The following is a 22,749-nucleotide window of genomic DNA, read 5'->3' on the forward strand; positions in this document are numbered from 1 at the left end:
GGTCTGACCGGAGGGCCGTCTGAGCTCACGTTCCTCTGTCATGGCTGCTGTGGGAGGGTGGGGAGAAGGGTAGGAGCAGTTACAGCTCCATCAGCAACAACTTGAGTCTAGAATTGCTGATGAGCAGCTTTCTTCACCCACCTAGTGAAGAAACTACTCACAGCATCAGATAGACCTGGAGCAGGACCTGAACCAGCAGGTGGTGGCATACTTGGACAGCACCCTGCCACCCCACATTAAAGATCCACTGGACTACTGGGCAGCCAAACTGGATTTGTGGCCACAACTGGCAGAGTTTGCCCTTAAAAAGCTGGCCTGCCCCACCAGTAATGTGGCATCAGAGTGGGTGGCCTCCTCCTGATGATGATGCTGCTGCAGCCACCTCCACACACTGTCATTGTGCCACTCTGTGGCCTCCTGATGCTGCTGCTGCCATCTCCACACTCCACCTCCCTAAACGTGTTACTGCAAGGCACAGTGTTCTACACCACGGCTCTCTGCAGCCAGGAAATAGCAGTTTTTTTAACACGATTCACCATGAATAAATACGGATCGAACCACATTTTTTCTGAATTTTTTTGAGAAATCACTCATCTCTACTTATAATTACACGCTAAACTTATTCTAAGCTATTCAAAAATACAGGTTATGTATGCAAAAACATAAAAAAATAAGCAACAGATGTCAAAAGTACAATGTTCCATTAACGCGGAATAAAAGCAATCTTGTAATGTTTAGGAATATTTCCAAATCCCGATGTATTTGGATTAATGTCAGGATCTTCTACAGATTTCAGATCAAAATTTTGCAGTATGGTGATAAGGAATAGGAATAGCTCCACCCGTACCAGGGCGTCCCAAAGACAAATCCTCTTTCCTACGAATAGTAAAAAAAAATATATTTCAGTAGCCAATATTATGATATTTTATCTATAATTAGTAATTGGGCATGTGGCCTAACGATATTTAGTTGGGCATGTACCCATTTTATTACTAGGCTCTGTTAGTGGCCGCATTCTGGGAAGAGACCGTGTGGGTGCCGACAGCCGTCTTTACAGACTCTAAGTCTGATCGGTCGCATTCCACATTGTCCAAGTGGCAGCATGAGCCCCACAGTGACTGAAGTAGGAGGCTGTTGTGTGACCATGGATTACAACCAGGTATTAGGGAAATTTTTTGTTATAAAGCCACATGACCTGCATCCGAGAAGATCTGCTAACTGTAACCTGTACCAAGACAGAACCACCACTGGTATACATGTAAGGCCTCATGCACACGACCGTTGTGTGCATCCGTGGCCGTTGTGCCGTTTTCCGTTTTTTTTCACGGACCCATTGACTTTCAATGGGTCCGTGGAAAAATCGGAAAATGCACCGTTTGGCAGCCGCATCCGTGAGCCGTGTTTCCTGGCCGTGAAAAAAATATGACCTGTCCTATTTTTTTCACGGCCAACGGTTCACGGGCCCATTCAAGTCAATGGGTCCGTGAAAGAACACGGATGCACACAAGATTGGCATCCGTGTCCGTGATCCGTGGCCGTAGGTTTTAGTTTCATACAGACGGATCCGAAGATCCGTCTGCATAAAAGCTTTTTCAGAGCTGAGTTTTCACTTCGTGAAAACTCAGATCCGACAGTATATTCTAACACAGAAGCGTTCCCATGGTGATGGGACGCTTCTAGTTAGAATACACTACAAACTGTGTACAAGACTGCCCCCTGCTGCCTGGCAGCACCCGATCTCTTACAGGGGGATATGATAGTACAATTAACCCCATCATATCCCCCTGTAAGAGATCAGGGCTGCCAGGCAGCAGGGGGCAGACCCCCCCCTCAGACCCCCCCCCTCCCCAGTTTGAATATCATTGTGCGGCCCCCCCCTCCCCTGTTGTTAACTCGTTGGTGGCCAGTGTGCGCACCCCCCTCCCTCCCTCCCTCTATTGTTTTAATACATTGGGGCCAGTGTGCGCGCGCCCCCCCAAACCCCCCTCCCTCCCTCTATTGTTTTAATACATTGGGGCCAGTGTGCGCACCCCCCCAACCCCCCCCCCCCCCCTCCCTCCGTCTATTGTAATCATCATCGGTGGCAGCGGAGTAGAAGATTTTCATACTTACCTGGCTGCTGGCTGCTGCGATGTCTGCGTCCGGCCGGGAGCTCCTCCTACTGGTAAGTGACAGCAATGCGCCGCACAGACCTGTCACTTACCAGTAGGAGGAGCTCCCGGCCGGACACAGAGATCGCAGCAGCCAGCAGCCAGGTAAGTATGAATCTTCTACTCCGCTGCCACCGATGATCGGGGGGGGGGGGGGCACACTGGCCCCAATGCTATTATTACAATAGAGGGAGGGAGGGGGGGGGGGGTTGGGGGGGCGCGCACACTGGCCCCAATGCTATTATTACAATAGAGGGAGGGAGGGGGGGGGGTGGGGGGGCGCGCACTGGCCACCAACGAGTTAACAACAGGGGAGGGGGGGCCCACTGGCCACCAATGAGTTAAAAACAGGGGGGGGGGTCTGCCCCCTGCTGCCTGGCAGCACCTGCCAGGCAGCAGGGGACAGTCATGTACACAGTTTTTTTTTATATTCTACCCTGAAGCGTCTCCATCACCATGGAAACGCCTCTGTGTTAGAATATACTGTCGGAAATGAGTTTCACGATGTAGCTCATATCCGACAGTATATTCTAACATAGAGGCGTTCCCATGGTGATGGGGACGCTACAAGTTAAAATATACCATCGGATTGGAGAAAACTCCAATCCGATGGTATAACAGAACTCCAGACTTTACATTGAAAGTCAATGGGGACGGATCCGTTTGAAATGGCACCATATTGTGTCAACATCAAACGGATCCGTCCCCATTGACTTGCATTGTAATTCAGGACGGATCCGTTTGGCTCCGCACGGCCAGGCGGACACCAAAATGACTTTTTTTTCATGTCCGTGGATCCTCCAAAAATCAAGGAAGACCCACGGACGGAAAAACGGTCACGGATCACGGACCAACGGAACCCCGTTTTGCGGACCGTGAAAAAAAACGTCCGTGTGCATGAGGCCTAAGTTGGAGTATTGTAACATTAAAGAACCACAGCTCTCATTAGAGACAACTTGTTGCCTGTAAGTGTCCGGAGCACTGTTGTTTTAACACCTACTACCTCTGAACCAATTATTCGAGAGCCGATTGCACCTACATGGCACCAGGACTTTTACAGCTCTGAAAACACTTGCCCAGGACTACTTGGCAATTGTCCCGGAGTCTTACATAACCATAACCAACTATCCATCCTGAACTGGGGGAAAACTGTTTGGACAGTACAATAAAATTGGTATTAAAAAACTAAGAAATCAATAAAATGAACACCTAAAATCACACATCTAGTAACTCTGATGACACATGACTGTGTGGAAGAGTGGAAAGACCAGCAAAGCAGATGTAAATTCTACCATTCTTCTTATTGATTATGCACCATCAACTCACAGTGTTAGGCAACTAGGATAACAGCTCCATCAGGTTAAGAGACCTTATGGAATCTCATGTTAGCCTTTAACATCACTGTTGAGGAACGTGAATCAAAGTCCACAAACTGGACTTCGATCTGAATTTCAGAATAAATTTGATGTTCAGCGAAGCCAAATTTCCCTGAAATAGTGTAAAAAATAAGTAAAAAATACTTACCTCATCCATTTGCTCGTGATGGGCCGGCCGCTGCCATCTTGCTTGAAGATCTCGCATGAAATCCCATGCATGGTGACATACAGTATTAGGTCACTACGCCGGCTGGTGTGATGACATCATCACAGGTTATGTGAGAATTTGCGCCAGATCTTCAATCAAGATGGCAGCACCGACCTGTCGTGAGTAAATGGATGAGGTAAGTATGATTTTTTTATTCTTATTTTTAAACTTAAAACTCTGTTAATACTTTCAGATGTCGCAATCAGCTATGAATGTGGCATCTGAGGGGTACAATGATGGGGAGCAGCACAATCGCTGTTCCCTGTCATTGCAAACACTACTGACAAAGAAATTACTTTGTCACAAAGCAATTTTTTTGTAAAATTCTGTGAGGCAACCAAATTGAATATTGAAGAACTTTTCTCATCTGTACATAAACCCATATATCGTCTATATATACTATCTACTGTACCTGCAGCCAGAGGCATGAAGGCAGCATTTTTCTGAAATTTCCCTTTCTCATTGAGGAAATTTTCTGGGTTGAATTCTTTTGGGTACTTGAAACAAGTAGGATCTTTGAGCACAGTCGTCAATAGTGGGAAAACATCAATATCCTGAAAAAAAAGACATTAAACATTTCCATTTTGTATGTTCTTGCAAAGTGCAACCCTTTTGGGTGAGATTTTCTAAGCAAACACACACAGATGACAATTTTAACAATATGGATGTAGGACACGAATAGAGGGAAATGTATTAAATATTTAACTTTTCTCCAGCTTTGTAACTTTCCCCCCTTTTTTTTGCCACGCTCAACACTTTTCAGAGTGTGAACAGAAGTCTAAGGCAGCTCTTTGTTGGTGGAGATTTCATTTTCTGGAGTATGGGCCACCTGAGAAGATTATTAGGATACATGTGCCTCCTAATAGTCTTGGTGCATTGTATGCCAACATAAGACTGAAGTAAAAAAGAAGCATAGCTATGGAGTTAAAGGGCTGTTGAGTTCCCATACAAGCCTCAGAGCTTTTTGAAGTCTGAGCTCTGTTCCAGAAAGGATTAAGTTTGTGTATAGGAGGAGCTCTCTCTGGCTTGGAACACATGTCTGAGATGACACTACTGTATATGTAGTTTAGCCCAATCTCTTCCTCTTGCACCGCTCCCAGCCAGGGTGAACCTTAACGCCCACCTACCCATATTTAAAGGTCACCTGGTTGAACAATGATGACATGCTTCCATAGCTGCAATGATCCGGCATGCAAGGTGATCCCTGGTGATGGATTTTTGGGTAAAAGATTTTGGGCAAGTTCACCTATTCTTTATTAAAGGTGTGCCTCCCCCTACCTTTTATACCACATCTCTAAATTGAGTCTTCATAACTTTGGCAGATCCTCTTCCAGTTACAAATGTAAGACAGCTTCTGAGCTATCTTACATTTAGAACTGGCAGAGGACCCGCCGAAATTATGAAGAGGCCTGCGCAGGTGACCTCCTTAAGGGGATTGAAAACGGCAATTAGCACAGAAAGAAACTAAATGGATTTACAAATTAGGTTGTCCCCTATGGGTCTTAATGAGTATAATAGTTTTGTACCATTCCTCTGAAGCGTATGCCGTCTCATCGGGATCTGGTTCGACCTTTATATTTATGGGAACTTCATATATAGCTTCAACCTACCCCCTTTTTTAGTGTCATATAATACTTGCATTGATTACACGCTATGATGCATCTGTATATGCTTATTTAACTTTCGTGTTTTTGAATATATTTGGAGACCCCATCTCCCTTGCATTATGTCATGGTTTGACATCGCCCTTATGTAAGGTGTTTCTATGATATAATGTTATCTCCTTGGTTCTTGGATCTCGCGGGACTTGGTTTATAACTACATAAGTGTTGGCAGATGCTTATACTTACCTGGAGCATCCGTCTTCTCGTGAGATTTGTGACATCTACATTTACTTGGAGCATCCGTGTTCTTGTGATATTTGGGACGTCATCTTGTGTGATCTCTCCTAACACACAATTTGCTGCATGGTGTGACTTTCAATTGAGGTAATTATTGATTTGTGGGTATATATAAATGCATCTATCCCTCCCTATGTATCATTCCCCTGACAGAGCTACTGGCGAAACGAGTTAGGTATGCAACTTGCAGACTTTTTCTATGTTTTTATACTTCTCTTATTCGCCTAATGCTTTGTGGCTTTGGTGCTGGAAGTTATATATATCTTTTTAATTGCTGATGTTTTTTGTCCCGCGTTTACTGATGGGAAAGTACTATTGTACTTTACATATTTTATCTCCTCTGCAGTCCATTTGGACACTTCTATATTTCGCTCCCTCTAATTTAATTTATACCTACCCTAGGATTAACCATAAATGTCTGGTAGAAGTAGATTCTACCTCTGATACAAGGCCCCATCGTGAATGGAGAAGATACTACGCATACGTGGCTTTCTCCATTCACTGCTATGGCACTTCCAAAAATAGCAAAAAAGTGCAAACATTTTTACCAGTTTTCAGTTATTAATTTAAAATTGATTTATGACTCGGATTAGGAAAATTGTTGGCTGATTGGATTCTCTGTGGATTCTCTATGTGTACCTTTGGTAATGTGTACCCATTAAACTCGACTTCCTTTGTAGTTTTCCTTGGTAAACCCATTGGCAAGAGATCTGTGAATCTTTGCAGTTCATGCATTACTGCGTCTGTGTAAGGCATATGGTTCCTGTCTTCGATTGATGGACTGCGAATTCGGCCAATGACTTGATCAATTTCCTTATGCACTTTCGCTAGAGAAAAAAGGAAAACTGGGATTAGCACTGATCTGCATGATTCACAAGCCAATAAAATATAATACATTAAACTATTTTGCATTCACCTGGAATCAGTTTCATGCTGCCCAAACCACCAACCTTATTACAGAGAGCTATGTTCTACTGTGAAGTGCAGTGTTTCAAAAATAAAACAGATTTATCAATGTTTTATGCCACTTTTATGGGGTAAAAAAGAAAAATTATGAAACATGCAATTTTTGCGTTATAGTTTGTGACTTTATACACTTCTCGACACTTTTCAAAAGTGGGGAGGAAAAGCAGGTAGTCAATTGCAGAAGAGGTGTGGCCTTCCACAGGCCAACTCATTCACTATAATTTATGCCAAATATAAATTTAAAATTTTAGCTATTTTCCTACTGATGCCAATACCTGGTGTAGATTTGATTTTCAGAAGTATGGACTGCTAAAGGTGCGCCAAATTGAGCTAGAGGTCTGTGCCATTTAATAACTTTGGAGCATTTTGCTACGACAGATTTTCCACTATGACATGCCAGTTTTCCTCATAGTTTTAAAGAGGAGGAGGAACATGGAGAAGGGTCTAGGAATGTGCAGAAGAGTCCCCTGTACATCTTCCACCAGCCTTGCTCGCAGGAGAGGAGTGAGGTGGAGAGGATCGGAGTGCTAGCTGCAGTGAGGATCATGGTAGTAATACTCACAAGGGTGATCCTTCTCCAGTTCTCCCTGTGCCAAGCACCCACACTGAAGGGAAGGATGTACCCTTTCTTCCCCTAGCGGCACTCCTGGGTGATGGTGTCCTGCCTGATGGTGGGTTTGAGGTACTCTTGGTCGGTGTTGGTGAGTGTTCGGGTGTAAGGTAAATGAAAATAAATGTTTGTCTGTCCACAATGATGAGGACGGCTTGGTGTAAACAGAATAACAGAATAAAGTGGTCTTAAAAGGCAGAAAATGCTCAAAGCCCCATATACTGTTGCGCATTTCTAACCAAGTGAGCAAAACCTGCACATGTGGTCCATTGCTAACAGCAATCCCCAGCAAAAATGCATACAATGGAGGATGCCGGCAGCTGACCACATGTACTAGTGTTAGGTCCCGTGCAACTTTGAGATACCTTGATGGGGTGCGCGGGCTCTGGTATGTTCTTGATGTAAGAATATATTGGTGAAATTCTCATTTTAATATCAGTGTGAGGGTTTAGCCATATATTGTCCATTGCATTTACCATTGTAGCGCACCATTTTTTGTAAATGACGGTTTGGTGTAACAAACAACCAGTCCTTTACTGAAGGTGCAAATACATGTGCTGTTTAGTAGGCATCATTCTTATTAATGTTGCATGGAACAGTTTCTTACAGTTGTTTAGGCTGCAAATAAGAGGCTGACAGTGCAGACACTATGTGACACTATGTGTGGATGTGATTGACTATATAAAACAGAAATTTACAAAAAATGGTGCACTACAATGGTAAATGAAATTGACAATATATGGCTAAACCCTCACACTGATATTAAAATGAGACTTTTGCCAATATATCAAGAACATACCAGAGCCCGCGCACCCCCTTAAGGTATCTCAAAGTGGCATGGGACCTAACGCTAACCTACCTGTGCCGTATTGGCAATTACAGGGGCCGTATGGGCTATTACAGGGGCATATGGTCCCACACACAGTGAACAACTCCTAGTTACCGCCAGCGTGAAATCACACATACAATGGGAGGAGGTAGGAGGATGTGAGTCCCACCTATCACTGACTCATGTGACGCAAGCCGCACAGGTGCACCTGAATGTTATCCATAATTTAAAATCAAGTGATGCAACAGACTTCAGCGTAAATTGTAGTTAGATAGTTGTTTTTTATTGTTTCCAGGTTACTGTGGCTATACAGTATGTACAGTATGTAACGTTTTGGCCCAATGGCCTTATTCAGACTGCAGTAACAAAAAAGTTGCATATATCACATTTAGTATTGTCAAGAGAATATGCACATGGATGAACAATGTCTAAGCGGCATTAGGTAAGTGAGCTCCGGACGCCGTATGGCTACATAGCATCATACATCGTATATACATTGTTTTCTCTTATCCTACTGCAATTTTTTAGATGTGATTTGACTTTAACTCGCTTAATAGCATCTTAATGGCGTGATATTTAGGAGGTCATTCTGACGGAGGTTATCTGACAGTGAGACTCTACCCACATCCTATGGCTGATATGTGTTGATTTCTATGTGACGGATTTGTTACACTGGCTACCCTTTAAAAATATCTGATATGATTATAGATAGATCTGACTAAAATGATTCTGTCTCTGGTACTCCACAATAGAGCTTTATTGAAATGACACCAGATTATTATTACTATCACATCTGGCATAAACCTTATACCCAGATTGGTACAGTCAGATATACAGTCATGTGAAAAAATTAGGACACCCTTTGAAAGCATGTGGTTTTTTGTAACATTTTTAATAAAAGGTTATTTCATCTCCGTTTCAACAATACAGAGAGATTAAAGTAATCCGACTAAACAAAGAAAACTGAAGAAAAGTCTTTTCAAGATCTTCTGTAAATGTCATTCTACAAAAATGCCTATTCTAACTGAGGAAAAAGATAGGACACCCTTGCCCCTAATAGCGAGTGTTACCTCCTTTGGCTGAAATAACTGCAGTGAGACGGTTCTTGTAGCCATCTACCAGTCTTCGACATCGGTCTGAGGAAATTTTACCCCACTCCTCAATGCAGAACTTTTTCAGCTGTGAGATGTTTGAGGGGTTTCTTGCACGTACAGCCCTTTTCAAGTCACCCCACAGCATCTCAATGGGATTCAAATCTGGACTTTGACTTGGCCATTCCAGGACTCTCCATTTCTTCTTTTTCAGCCAATCTTTGGTTGATTTACTAGTATGTTTTGGGTCATTGTCATGTTGCATGGTCCAGTTCCGCTTCAGCTTTAATTTTCTAACTGATGGTCTCACATGTTCTTCAAGCACCTTCTGATACACAGTAGAATTCATCGTGGATTCTATGATGGTGAGCTGACCAGGTCCTGCTGCAGCAAAGCAGCCCCAAACCATGACACTTCCACCTCCATGCTTCACAGTTGGTATGAGGTTCTTTTCTTGGAATGCTGTGTTTGGTTTACGCCAAACATGTCCTCTGCTGTTGTGTCCAAATAATTCAATTTTGGACTCATCTGTCCAAAGAACATTATTCCAGAAGTCCTGGTCTTTGTCAACTTTATCTGTGGCAAATGTCAGTCTGGCCTCGATGTTTCTCTTGGAAAGCAAAGGTTTCCTCCTTGCACACCTCCCATGCAAGTTAAACTTGTACAGTCTCTTTCTGATTGTAGAGGCATGTACTTCTACATCAACAGTAGCCAGAGCCTGCTGTAGTTCTCGAGATGACACTTTAGGGTTTTTGGAGACCTCTTTTAGCATCTTGTGGTCTGCTCTTGGGGGGAACTTGCTGGGGCGACCAGTCCTGGGCATGTTGGCAGTTGTTTTGAAAGCCCTCCACTTGTAGACTATCTTCCGGACAGTGGAATGGCTGATTTTAAAATCTTTTGAGATCTTTTTAAATCCCTTCCCAGACTCATAGGCTGCTACAATCTTTTTTATGAAGTCCTCTGACAGCTCTTTTGCTCTCACCCTGGTGCTCACTCTCACTTCAACAGTCAGGAGCACACCAAACTAAATGTCTGAGGTTTAAATAGGGCAAGCCTCATTCAACATGCAGAGTAACGATCTACTAATTATGTGCACCTGGTGTGATATACCTGTGTGAGATCTGAGCCAATTTAAGAGGGAATACATGTGAGGGTGTCCTATCTTTTTCCTCAGTTAGAATAGGCATTTTTGTAGAATGACATTTACAGAAGATCTTGAAAAGACTTTTCTTCAGTTTTCTTTGTTTAGTTGGATTACTTTAATCTCTCTGTATTGTTGAAACGGAGATGAAATAACCTTTTATTAAAAATGTTACAAAAAACCACATGCTTTCAAAGGGTGTCCTAATTTTTTCACATGACTGTATATGTATATAGACATGTTCACTCATTTGCATATTCTCTTGTCAATACTAAATGTGATATATGCTACTTGTTTGTTGTTTTAGTCTGAAGAAGGCCATTGGGCTGAAACGTTACATACTGTACATACTGTATAGCCGCAGTAACTTGGAAACAATAAAAAACAACTAGCTAACTACAATTTACGCTGAAGTCTGTTGCATCACTTATAATTGGGGTGGGAACCCTACTTCAAGCGAGAACCACAGAGTGCGACAAGGTTCCAATTTAATTCAAAATCAAGGCACATTCAAACCTAAAGTTGCGACACCTCCAGGCGTGCATGTACAAACAGAATAAAGTGGTCTTAAAAGGCAGAAAATGCTTAAAACCCCATATGCTGTTGCACATTTCTAACCAGGGGAGCAAAACCTGCACATGTGGTCCATTGCTAATAGCAATCCCCAGCAAAAATGCATACAATGGAGGATGCCCGCAGCGTTAGGTCCCGTGCAACTTTGAGATACCTTGATGGGGTGCGCGGGCTCTGGTATGTTCTTGATGTAAGAATATATTGGTGAAATTCTCATTTTAATATCAGTGTGAGGGTTTAGCCATATATTGTCCATTGCATTTACCATTGTAGCGCACCATTTTTTGTAAATGACGGTTTGGTGTAACAAACAACCAGTCCTTTACTGAAGGTGCAAATACATGTGCTGTTTAGTAGGCATCATTCTTATTAATGTTGCATGGAACAGTTTCTTACAGTTGTTTAGGCTGCAAATAAGAGGCTGACAGTGCAGACACTATATGAGTCACTTTTCCAATATGTACTGTGGCGAAACCAACCTCGCCACTGGGTTTTGGAGAGGCCTGTTTAAAAGCCTCAGGATTATGGCCCATACTAACTTTAAATGAGAAGACAGACCGACCGCACAGCTTAAATCTGTCTTTGGAATTGTATTTTATGTTATTATGCGTTCGGTTAAATTGTATGTTATGTGAGGGTACCCAGATAGTTAATATTATTGTATTCGTGTATTCTGAGTGCCATTCACCTAATGATATGCACTCAGACTTGAGCTATCTGGGGATATGTTAAATGTCTGTGTTTGCTGTGGGGGTGTGACATTATGTGTTTGGGTGGTGATTCCTGTCCTGTTGTCTCCACATGTGTATTAGCGATTTCCCTTTGTCCTGAGAGATAATTGGATTGCTCCTCGGGTGTCGCCAGGGCAGAGAGGAGGAAACCATGATGCATTGTGGGGATGTGTTGTAATATACTGATTGGTTGTATTTCAAAACCCTGTGGGCAGTACTATGTTTGTAGTTTGTGAATAAAAGAGGCTGTACTTGAAGTACAGTCAGTTCCTGTTTTAACCCTCAACACGGAGCTTGGTCTCGTTCTTGGGGGGATACACTGTATGCTGTTAGAGACTGATTGCTAGGAGTGTAAGCCGCTTGGGTGCGTTTCCTATTCGTCTGCTAGCAGCTATTCGTGAGGTTCCGGAGTTTGGAGCATTACCCTGTATTCCGTTACATGTACTTTCTCTTTACTCCAAAAAGGGGCAAATCTCTCTAACTGTAATTCTGTGGGGTGCAATTCTTTAACAAATGTTCACTCTGTCTCTTTCATTATAGAAAGGAGACTGACATCTTTGTCCAAACCAAATTGCAGTAAAGACCATAACCAGTATGTGTGCAATACCTTTACTGTCTTGTATTTCAATCAACTCCTTATACTGGTTGCTAAATCTTTCAGAATAAGTTCCCTTTGCTTCCTTAGAGGTGTGTGATTCTGTCTCCAAATCAGACTGGTTGGCTTCAGCCCCCTTTAAATGGGATGGGTACTGTTGTATGGAGCAATAGTTAACCCTATATTTAGCCTTCAGGAAATAAATTTGCAATATGATACACAGGAAAAATAACATATTTAACCACTTAAGCATTGGCTCACTGCACATACAGTACAGACCAAAAGTTTGGACACACCTTCTCATTCAAAGAGTTTTCTTTATTTTCATGACTATGAAAATTGAAAATTCACACTGAAGGCATCAAAACTATGAATTAACACATGTGGAATTATATACAGTCATGTGAAAAAATTAGGACACCCTTTGAAAGCATGTGTTTTTTTGTAACATTTTTAATAAAAGGTTATTTCATCTCCGTTTCAACAATACAGAGAGATTAAAGTAATCCGACTAAACAAAGAAAACTGAAGAAAAGTCTTTTCAAGATCTTCTGTAAATGTCATTCTACAAAAATGCCTATTCTAACTGAGGAAAAAGATAGGACACCCTTGCCCCTAATAGCGAGTGTTACCTCCTTTGGCTGAAATAACTGCAGTGAGACGGTTCTTGTAGCCATCTACCAGTCTTCGACATCGGTCTGAGGAAATTTTACCCCACTCCTCAATGCAGAACTTTTTCAGCTGTGAGATGTTTGAGGGGTTTCTTGCACGTACAGCCCTTTTCAAGTCACCCCACAGCATCTCAATGGGATTCAAATCTGGACTTTGACTTGGCCATTCCAGGACTCTCCATTTCTTCTTTTTCAGCCAATCTTTGGTTGATTTACTAGTATGTTTTGGGTCATTGTCATGTTGCATGGTCCAGTTCCGCTTCAGCTTTAATTTTCTAACTGATGGTCTCACATGTTCTTCAAGCACCTTCTGATACACAGTAGAATTCATCGTGGATTCTATGATGGTGAGCTGACCAGGTCCTGCTGCAGCAAAGCAGCCCCAAACCATGACACTTCCACCTCCATGCTTCACAGTTGGTATGAGGTTCTTTTCTTGGAATGCTGTGTTTGGTTTACGCCAAACATGTCCTCTGCTGTTGTGTCCAAATAATTCAATTTTGGACTCATCTGTCCAAAGAACATTATTCCAGAAGTCCTGGTCTTTGTCAACTTTATCTGTGGCAAATGTCAGTCTGGCCTCGATGTTTCTCTTGGAAAGCAAAGGTTTCCTCCTTGCACACCTCCCATGCAAGTTAAACTTGTACAGTCTCTTTCTGATTGTAGAGGCATGTACTTCTACATCAACAGTAGCCAGAGCCTGCTGTAGTTCTCGAGATGACACTTTAGGGTTTTTGGAGACCTCTTTTAGCATCTTGTGGTCTGCTCTTGGGGGGAACTTGCTGGGGCGACCAGTCCTGGGCATGTTGGCAGTTGTTTTGAAAGCCCTCCACTTGTAGACTATCTTCCGGACAGTGGAATGGCAGATTTTAAAATCTTTTGAGATCTTTTTAAATCCCTTCCCAGACTCATAGGCTGCTACAATCTTTTTTCTGAAGTCCTCTGACAGCTCTTTTGCTCTCACCCTGGTGCTCACTCTCACTTCAACAGTCAGGAGCACACCAAACTAAATGTCTGAGGTTTAAATAGGGCAAGCCTCATTCAACATGCAGAGTAACGATCTACTAATTATGTGCACCTGGTGTGATATACCTGTGTGAGATCTGAGCCAATTTAAGAGGGAATACATGTGAGGGTGTCCTATCTTTTTCCTCAGTTAGAATAGGCATTTTTGTAGAATGACATTTACAGAAGATCTTGAAAAGACTTTTCTTCAGTTTTCTTTGTTTAGTTGGATTACTTTAATCTCTCTGTATTGTTGAAACGGAGATGAAATAACCTTTTATTAAAAATGTTACAAAAAACCACATGCTTTCAAAGGGTGTCCTAATTTTTTCACATGACTGTACATAACAAAAAAGTGTGAAACAACTGAAAATATGTCATATTCTAGGTTCTTCAAAGTAGCCACCTTTTGCTTTGATTACTGCTTTGCACACTCTTGGCATTCTCTTGATGAGCTTCAAGAGGTAGTCACCTGAAATGGTTTTCACTTCACAGGTGTGCCCTGCCAGGTTTAATAAGTGGGATTTCTTGCCTTATAAATGGGGTTGGGACCATTAGTTGCGTTGTGGAGAAGTCAGGTGGATACACAGCTGATAGTCCTACTGAATAGACTGTTAGAATTTGTATTATGGCAAGAAAAAAGCAGCTAAAGAAAAACGAGTGGCCATCATTACTTTAAGAAATGAAGGTCAGTCAGTCTGAAAAATTGGGAAAACTTTGAAAGTGTCCCCAAGTGCAGTCACAAAAACCATCAAGCGCTACAAAGAAACTGGCTCACATGCGGACCGCCCCAGGAAAGGAAGACCAAGAGTCACCTCTGCTGCGGAGGATAAGTTCATCCGAGTCACCAGCCTCAGAAATCGCAGGTTAACAGCAGCTCAGATTAGAGACCAGGTCAATGCCACACAGAGTTCTAGCAGCAGACACATCTCTAGAACAACTGTTAAGAGGAGACTGTGTGAATCAGGCCTTCATGGTAGAATATCTGCTAGGAAACCACTGCTAAGGACAGGCAACAAGCAGAAGAGACTTGTTTGAGCTAAAGAACACAAGGAATGGACATTAGACCAGTGGAAATCTGTGCTTTGGTCTGAAGAGTCCAAATTTGAGATCTTTGGTTTCAACCATCGTGTCTTTGTGCGACGCAGAAAAGGTGAACGGATGGACTCTACATGCCTGGTTCCCTCCGTGAAGCATGGAGGAGGAGGTGTGATGGTGTGGGGGTGCTTTGCTGGTGACACTGTTGGGGATTTATTCAAAATTGAAGGCATACTGAACCAGCATGGCTACCACAGCATCTTGCAGCGGCATGCTATTCCATCCGGTTTGCGTTTAGTTGGACCATCATTTATTTTTCAACAGGACAATGACCCCAAACACACCTCCAGGCTGTGTAAGGGCTATTTGACCATGAAGGAGAGTGATGGGTTGCTCCGCCAGATGACCTGGCCTCCACAGTCACCGGACCTGAACCCAATCAAGATGGTTTGGGGTGAGCTGGAGCGCAGAGTGAAGGCAAAAGGGACAACAAGTGCTAAGCATCTCTGGGAACTCCTTCAAGACTGTTGGAAGACCATTTCAGGTGACTACCTCTTGAAGCTTATCAAGAGAATGCCAAGAGTGTGCAAAGCAGTAATCAAAGCAAAAGGTGGCTACTTTGAAGAACCTAGAATATGACATATTTTCAGTTGTTTCACACTTTTTTGTTATGTATATAATTCCACATGTGTTAATTCATAGTTTTGATGCCTTTAGTGTGAATCTACAATTTTCATAGTCATGAAAATAAAGAAAACTCTTTGAATGAGAAGGTGTGTTCAAACTTTTGGTCTGTACTGTATATATATGTAGAGACTTGTCAATCCAGGCATGGAGCACTGTGTACTATTTTCCCCTTTCTAGAACAGATTTATGAAACAGTCTAAAAGTAAAACTGTCTTTATTGTAGATAGCAACTGATTTCAAAGAACAATACAAAATTAAATCTGCACTGTGATTAGTTGCTATGGGCAACAAAGTTTTTCCTTTGCAAAGTCTTCATAATTCTTCACCTGTGTGTTTTTTTTTTTTGTTTTTTTTTAAACTTCACAACATTTCACAGCAAACCATAACTGTCTGTGAAGAGATTCATTTTAGATTTTTTTAGTTCAGGCAGCACAAAATTGATGGCAGGTTCCCTTTAAAATTCTCTCTCTCTCTCTCTCTCTCTCTCTGTGCTGATGTGAGATGGGGAAACAGCTCTCATTGTTTGAACACTGTGGATTAAATTAAATGTTCTGGACTAGCATTCTGCTGTTTGGCCACAAGATGCCGCTGTTTCCTAAACACAGCTACAGACTGCATATATATCTCCATATTCATGAGACAGGTGGGGTTTACACAGAGCCTGGAATGGAAGTGAAGAATCCTCCATTTTAGGGTGAAGCTGAGAGAGACAATGAGGACCTGTGTGAGGAGCGCCCTTCTATGACCAGAGCTGCAGCCAAGTAAAGCTGATAGTGTCCAAGACCCTGATCCTGTCCAATGGAAAGAAGATTGCTGCCAAGAATGCTGATAAGAGCAGATGAACAAAGCAACATATACTGCGGTACGGCATGCTTGTTGGAGAGACATTTGTTCTGTTTAGAGTCACCAGTGGATGCAGAGCAGACCCGGGTCGGTAAGATCGTGCACCCACCTCATTACAGTGTTGGCGCCTAGAGACTCAGACCAGGCCTCTCTGTGTCAGGCCACAAGTGTTACTACTGTTCATTGCAAGGATTCTGTAACTTAAAGTGACATTTTACATTGGAGAGCTGATAAAATTCTCACAAACTCAATCCAGACTGGCGTTGCTTTGCTCAGAAGGACTACTCAGGCACTTGCTGCAGGACCAGTTATGGGAGGGGGAATAATGTAGATCTGTGTAAGATTGTAAGCTGTTATGCTGCACCGCAGGCTAGCCCTTAACACACACCCATACAATGATTATTGTTCTTTTAGGGTAATAACAGGTTAGGTGTGGCAGTTTAGTAGTGCCCGCCAGTAGGTAAATTACTGCTCTTTCCTCTTGCATCCATCGTCGGAGTGCGCCGTGCTGTACAGCACAAGGGTCTCAGCCTTTGGGCTGGGTGTATGTAAATTTATTGTATGTTTCCAGCATTTGTGCCAAATTTAAGTAAAATTCTGTTTTGATAAAAGCTGGTGTTGGGGTTGCTTTCTTCGTTCGTGACTTTACTGTATCCTGGGGTGCCCAACCCGTACATGGCTTACACTGAGAACCCACTGACCCCTAGATTGTGGAGAGACAATGCTTGCATTGTATTCTTTCTCTCCTTACTGTAGGAAAAAAAGCATTGACTTTCTATTGAGTCATGCAGAAAGTAGAAAGAGTGTGATATGCTAGAGCGTCTCTTTTTTTTTTTTTTTTTTGGCAATTGGTCAGGGTCTTAGACCCTCACCAATCAAAACTTTCCTTATGTTTCTATGACATATCAAAAGTTTTTTGAAAACTCAGTGACCCTTTAAAAGCCATGCCAAGTGTCAGATTATGCACAAACTTTTGCAGTTTTTAAAATCTCTACTTTTGTGGCACTATAAAGCGGTGGTCAAATTTTGTATTAAAACTAATAACAAAGCTAGCTTGGTTATAGTAAAAATACAGTTTGTGATTAATCGATTAGAAGATCGATGGTCCTCCCTAAATTTTGTTTTCCCATACACAATATCCCCAAATGACCAAAGGCGTGCAATTTCTCTCAATATCTCTTTAACTGCAGGGCACAGTCGTAGATAGGATTGCCAGTCCATCTAAGGCTAGTTTCACACTAGCTGCAAGGAACTCCGGCAGGCTGTTCCGGTGGTTGAACAGCCTGTCGGATCCGTCCTTTCGCTAGTGCCCGTGTGCCCCCAGACTACCGCCCCGGCCCCAATGACTATAATGGGGGGCGGAATTCCGACGGCAGCGCATGCCGAGATATGGCCGGAATGAAGTACGACATGTCGTACTTTTTTTCCGGCCGCCTCTCTGCATGCGCTGCCGCTTGAACTACGGCCCGCCCCCATTATAGTCAATGGGGCCGAAGCGGTAGTCCAGGGGCACGCATGCACCAGCGGCAGGATGGATCTGACAGGCTGTTCACCCACCAGAACAGCCTGCCAGAGTTCCTTGCCACTAGTGTAAAACTAGCCTTAGTATTAAGGCGGGTAACTGAAGCAATAGAACCCAAACCACGTGCAGTATAATCTATAGCCATTTGCATGCATTACCTTTACTGTTTTTGTCCAAGCACTGTCCCATTGTATGGTCCTCAACCTTCTGCAAATATACATTGCTACTTTTCCTCAGAAGCTGGTTCTTAGTAAAGTTGCTTTTCTGGCAGCTGTCACTCACAGGGATGGTGTCTCCTTAGAAAAGAACTCCTTTCTCCTGCTTCAGCATACATGTCCACACTCTTGGCTGACTTGCCAACAACTACTATCTAGCCAGGGAAAAGTAGGGCCAGTTCCCTATCCAGCAACTATTACTAAGAACTGCCTACACATATACAGCCTTTTGGAATACACAAGGCATAGTATAGCTATATTATCCATTTGTACATAGTTGACATCACAGTTAATACACTGCCTGTCCCAAAAAAAAAGTTGCCACCTGGATTTAACTAAGCAAATAGGTATGAGCCTATTATTGGATAATTACTGCATGGGCGATTATCTTTCAGCTGGCAACAAGTTATTTAACCCCAAATGATGCCATGAGTTGCTTCTCATTTCTTAAACAACCATGTCGAAAGACACATCTCGTGGTCGTGGAAAAGATGTTAGTCTGTTTGAGAAGGGTCAAATCATTTGCATGCATTAAGCAGAGAAAACGTCTAAGGAGATTGCAGAAACTACTAAAATTGGGTTAACAACTGTCCAACGCATTATTAAAAACTGGAAGGATAGTGGGGACCCATCGTATTCGAGGAAGAAATGTGGCCGGAAAAAAATCCTGAATGATCGTGATCGGCGATCACTTAAATGTTTGGTGAAATCAAATTGAAGAAAAACAACAGTAGAACTCAGGGCTATGTTTAATAGTGAAAGTAAGAGCATTTCCACATGCACAATGTGAAGGGAACTCAAGGGATTGGGACTGAACAGCTGTGTAGCCGCAAGAAAACCACTAATCAGTGAGGCAAACCAGAAAAAGGCTTCAATTTGCTAGGGAGCATTAAGATTTGACTCTGGAGCAATGGAAGAAGGTCATGTGGTCTGATGAGTCAAGATTTACCCTGTTCCATCATGCCTGGTGGCTACTGTACAAGCCTGTGGGGACAGTGCTATGATCTGGGGTTGCTGCAGTTGGTCAGGTCTAGGTTCAGCAACAGTATGTGCTCCAAGAATGAGGTCAGCTGACTACCTGAACATACCGAATGACCAGGTTATTCCATCAATGGATTTTTTCTTCCCTGATAGCACAGGCATATTCCAAGATGACAATGCCAGGATTCATCGGGCTCAAATTGTGAAAGAGTGGTTCGGGGAGCATGAGACATCATTTTCACACATGGATTGGCCACCACGGAGTCCAGACCTTAACCCCATTGAGAATCTTTGGGATCTGCTGGAGAAGGCTTTGCGCTGCAGTCAGACACTGTCATCGTAAATGCAAGAGCTTGGTGAAAGATTAATGCAACACTGGATGGAAATAAATCTTGTGACATTGCAGAAGCTATAGAAACCATGCCACAGCGAATGCATGCCATAATCAAAGCTAAAGGCGGTCCAACAAAATATTAGAGTGTGTGACTTTTTTTTTGGGTGGCGACTTTTTTTTTGGGACAGGCAGTGTATTTCATAAGCTTTAGTGAACCATATAATAAATTTAGCTGTGAACCATAGCATGAACCCTTTAGCAGTGAATCATAGGGTCACTGCAATACCACATGGATCCTAATGAAAGGATAATACTCACTTGCTCCCTGACATTCTGTTCCTGCACCCTGGCTCCTTTTGGCAATCTTCCAGTCCACAGCTTGTTGACTTGATGCCAGAGTAAAGATGGGGCATGTGCATCTCTGTAGCTAATGGCTGTCCCCAGTGCTGACGCGTCCCCAAGCAGGTCATTGGTTGCAGGAGTGCACGTGATCCTGTACGTACCCCAGCTTGAAGTAAACAAGTCAGAGCAAGATTGTTGAATGAATCCAGGGTGCCAGAATGGAGAGGTGGATAGCAGGTGAGTATGAATCTTTCATTAGGAATCACACGTTAGAGGCACTAATTAAAAAGGGCAAAATATAAAAAAAACATCTTTGAATAGAAAACTGATGTGTGTTGTTTCGTCACTTACCAAGAACATCTGGGTATTTCAGAAATATTAATAGAGAGTAGGTTACGGTTGTACTGGTCGTTTCTACTCCGGCAAAGAAGATCTGAAGGGTGCAGGCCAGTAAATTCTTCATGTTAAATTCACTGTTTGGGTTAACTTTCTCCTGGGGAGATCAAATGAATCATTATATACTAGTACTATATACAGGGTCGGCGTCAGCACCCGGCATATCCGGGGAAATGCCAGGGCCCACTGTGTTTGGGGGAGGGGGGGAACTGTGCCTGCTCACTCCTGCATCTATGTCCTGGTCTTCCTCAAACTAGGCTGTTCTGAATTCTGACAGCTTACCCCAGCAATGCAGACAATTTTTGCTGAGTGCACTGCTGGGGTGGGCGGCCCCAGGACTCAGAGCAGGGTAGATGGAGTTTTCTACTGTGATCAGTGCGGGGAGGAGCCAGAGGAGCAGAGAGGTGTGTTCCTGTATGGAGAGGAGTCTGGCTGGAGTGTGGTGAGGCCTAGATGTGTGTGTCTGTGTGTGTGTCTGTCTTTGTGTGTGTGTGTGTGTGTGTCTGTCCCTGTGTATGTGTGTGTGTGTGTGTGTGTGTGTATGTCTAAGGCATTGCTTAGACTCCATACCACAGTCTAGCCAGTGCCTAACGGGTTACAGTTTAGACTACCTTCTGGTACATGTTGATAATTCCCTTTTAAACCCAAGTTCATGTCCCCTCAGTACTGGGAATCAGTGGGAGTCATATTAGAAGGTAACAAAAGGTTGGAGCATAACTAAAGATGGAATTCCCTTTTAATGTCCCCTTAAGGTGGCCACAGACTTTAGATAGAAGTTGGTGGATGATCTCACCATCGCACAGGTGTCTGTCCATGTGTGTCTGTCCATGTGTGTCTCTGTCCCTGTGTGTGTCACCATCACCATGTCCACAGTGTTTCTATGCCTTGACGCAGCTCCATCAGGACATTCTGTGCAGGACAAGAGGAAGAAGATGGAAGAGGAGGCAGCACCGCCAGCATGGAGTTCGTTGGAGAGGCACAGGGAGGCACACTAAGGGCGTAGGTAACACTACCACATTATTAGCACTAGTGTTATCTGTGGTTTTACATAGGACTGCAGGTAACACTACCACATTATCAGGACTAATGTTATCTGTGATTTTACATAGGACTGCAGGTAACACTGCCACGTTATAAGCACTAGTTTTATCTGTGGTTTTACATAGGACTGCAGGTAACACTACCACATTATCAGGACTAAAGTTATCTTTGGTTTTACATAGGACTGCAGGTAATACTACCACATTATCAGCACTAGTGTTATCTGTGCTGTTACATAGGACTGCAGGGGACATCTACTCTATTATCTGCACTCAGAAAGTTATAACTGTGTAAGGAGGACTACCGAGACTTTATCGCCCAAGGGCCCACATGAACCTGGAGCCGGCCCTGACTATATACTATATTAAGGAAATTCTAAATTAATGGGGGAGGGGTCCCGCTGTCCAAGACCCCTAACCATGGCAAAGAACAGCTACAAAGAAAAGCTCTCACTCTGAAGGACTGAACATGTCAGTGCATGATATGGACAGCCTACTAATTTTAATTACAACAGTGTAATACTTCATTCTCCCTGTAGTAGTGCTGTAGGAAAGTTAAACACTCGCTGCTGGGGTCCTCCACAACTTGCAGCTGGTCACTTGCTGGATACCTTGCAATTAGCTTATCTTTGGGGGACCTTTCAAACTAAAAGGGATTGTCTAAATCGGTATTCAGAAACCGGCTGGATTTGTGAATCATGAATACAATGTAAATGTATTAATAATTAAAAACAAACAATAGTTCCAAAAGGGAAAAGAAGGGAGGAATAGTATTGTGTATATATCAGTGTACAATAAAATAGATGACTTAATAATTCATATATGAAAAAAGGGGGGGAGGGGATGAGTTTCACCCTCCATCCATACATAAATATATATACACAGATTAAATCACATCAGTTTAATAGTAATTAATGAAGTAATAAAAATTAATGAAGTAATGATAAAAAGGTAATAAAAGAGCTAATAAAAAGTTATAAAAAAACAGCTGAGAAGGACCGCAGTCAATCAATGTTAGCTTTTAGTAGCAATAAATAGATGACATCATAAATAGCTGGGATCCCAGGTAGCTTTTTGAGAATATATATGTCTCTTGATAGTAGTACGGGTAATAGTAAAAATAATAATAATAGCAGCAATAGTAGCAATAGCAGCAATATTCAGTCTGTATGCTAGTACCTGCAAATAACCAAGATTCAGGTCTTGAGGGGGAATATTCCACAGCAGGATATATTGTATATAGAAGAAAGTAGTTATTCCCGCTCTGGAGCAGTGCACAGTAATATGGGCCCTTTATAAAAATGAGGGTACAGTCCCACTCCTGAATAAGTTGTGTATTAGGTATCCTTGATATAGAACGGTAATGCTTATTGGTTTCAGCCTCGGCCTGGCATATTACGTACTTGATATTATATTTATAGGCCAAAGTACTTGGTACTTAATAGAGATACAAACCGGATTCCAAAAAATTTGGGACACTAAACAAATTGTGAATAAAAACTGA

The 22,749-nt window shown here is 42.7% G+C and overlaps 1 protein-coding gene across 1 annotated transcript in view; it reads right to left on the reverse strand.

The window, feature by feature from the left end:
- Nucleotides 1-505: 505 nt before the first annotated feature.
- Nucleotides 506-22,749, reverse strand: part of LOC122923001 (cytochrome P450 2G1-like) — a 77,255-nt gene continuing 55,011 nt past the window's right edge. Inside the window, exons 6-9 of the mRNA XM_044273790.1 lie at nucleotides 20,161-20,302; nucleotides 6,275-6,462; nucleotides 4,147-4,288; nucleotides 506-876 (exon numbers count right to left, since the gene is read on the reverse strand). Of these exons, the coding sequence (XP_044129725.1) occupies nucleotides 704-876; nucleotides 4,147-4,288; nucleotides 6,275-6,462; nucleotides 20,161-20,302 (645 nt within the window). The 3' untranslated portion in view covers nucleotides 506-703. The remainder of the gene's footprint in view (nucleotides 877-4,146; nucleotides 4,289-6,274; nucleotides 6,463-20,160; nucleotides 20,303-22,749) is intronic.

The sequence above is a fragment of the Bufo gargarizans genome, unplaced genomic scaffold (genome assembly GCF_014858855.1).
Source record: "Bufo gargarizans isolate SCDJY-AF-19 unplaced genomic scaffold, ASM1485885v1 original_scaffold_1145_pilon, whole genome shotgun sequence".
Classification (NCBI taxonomy): Eukaryota; Metazoa; Chordata; class Amphibia; order Anura; family Bufonidae; genus Bufo; species Bufo gargarizans.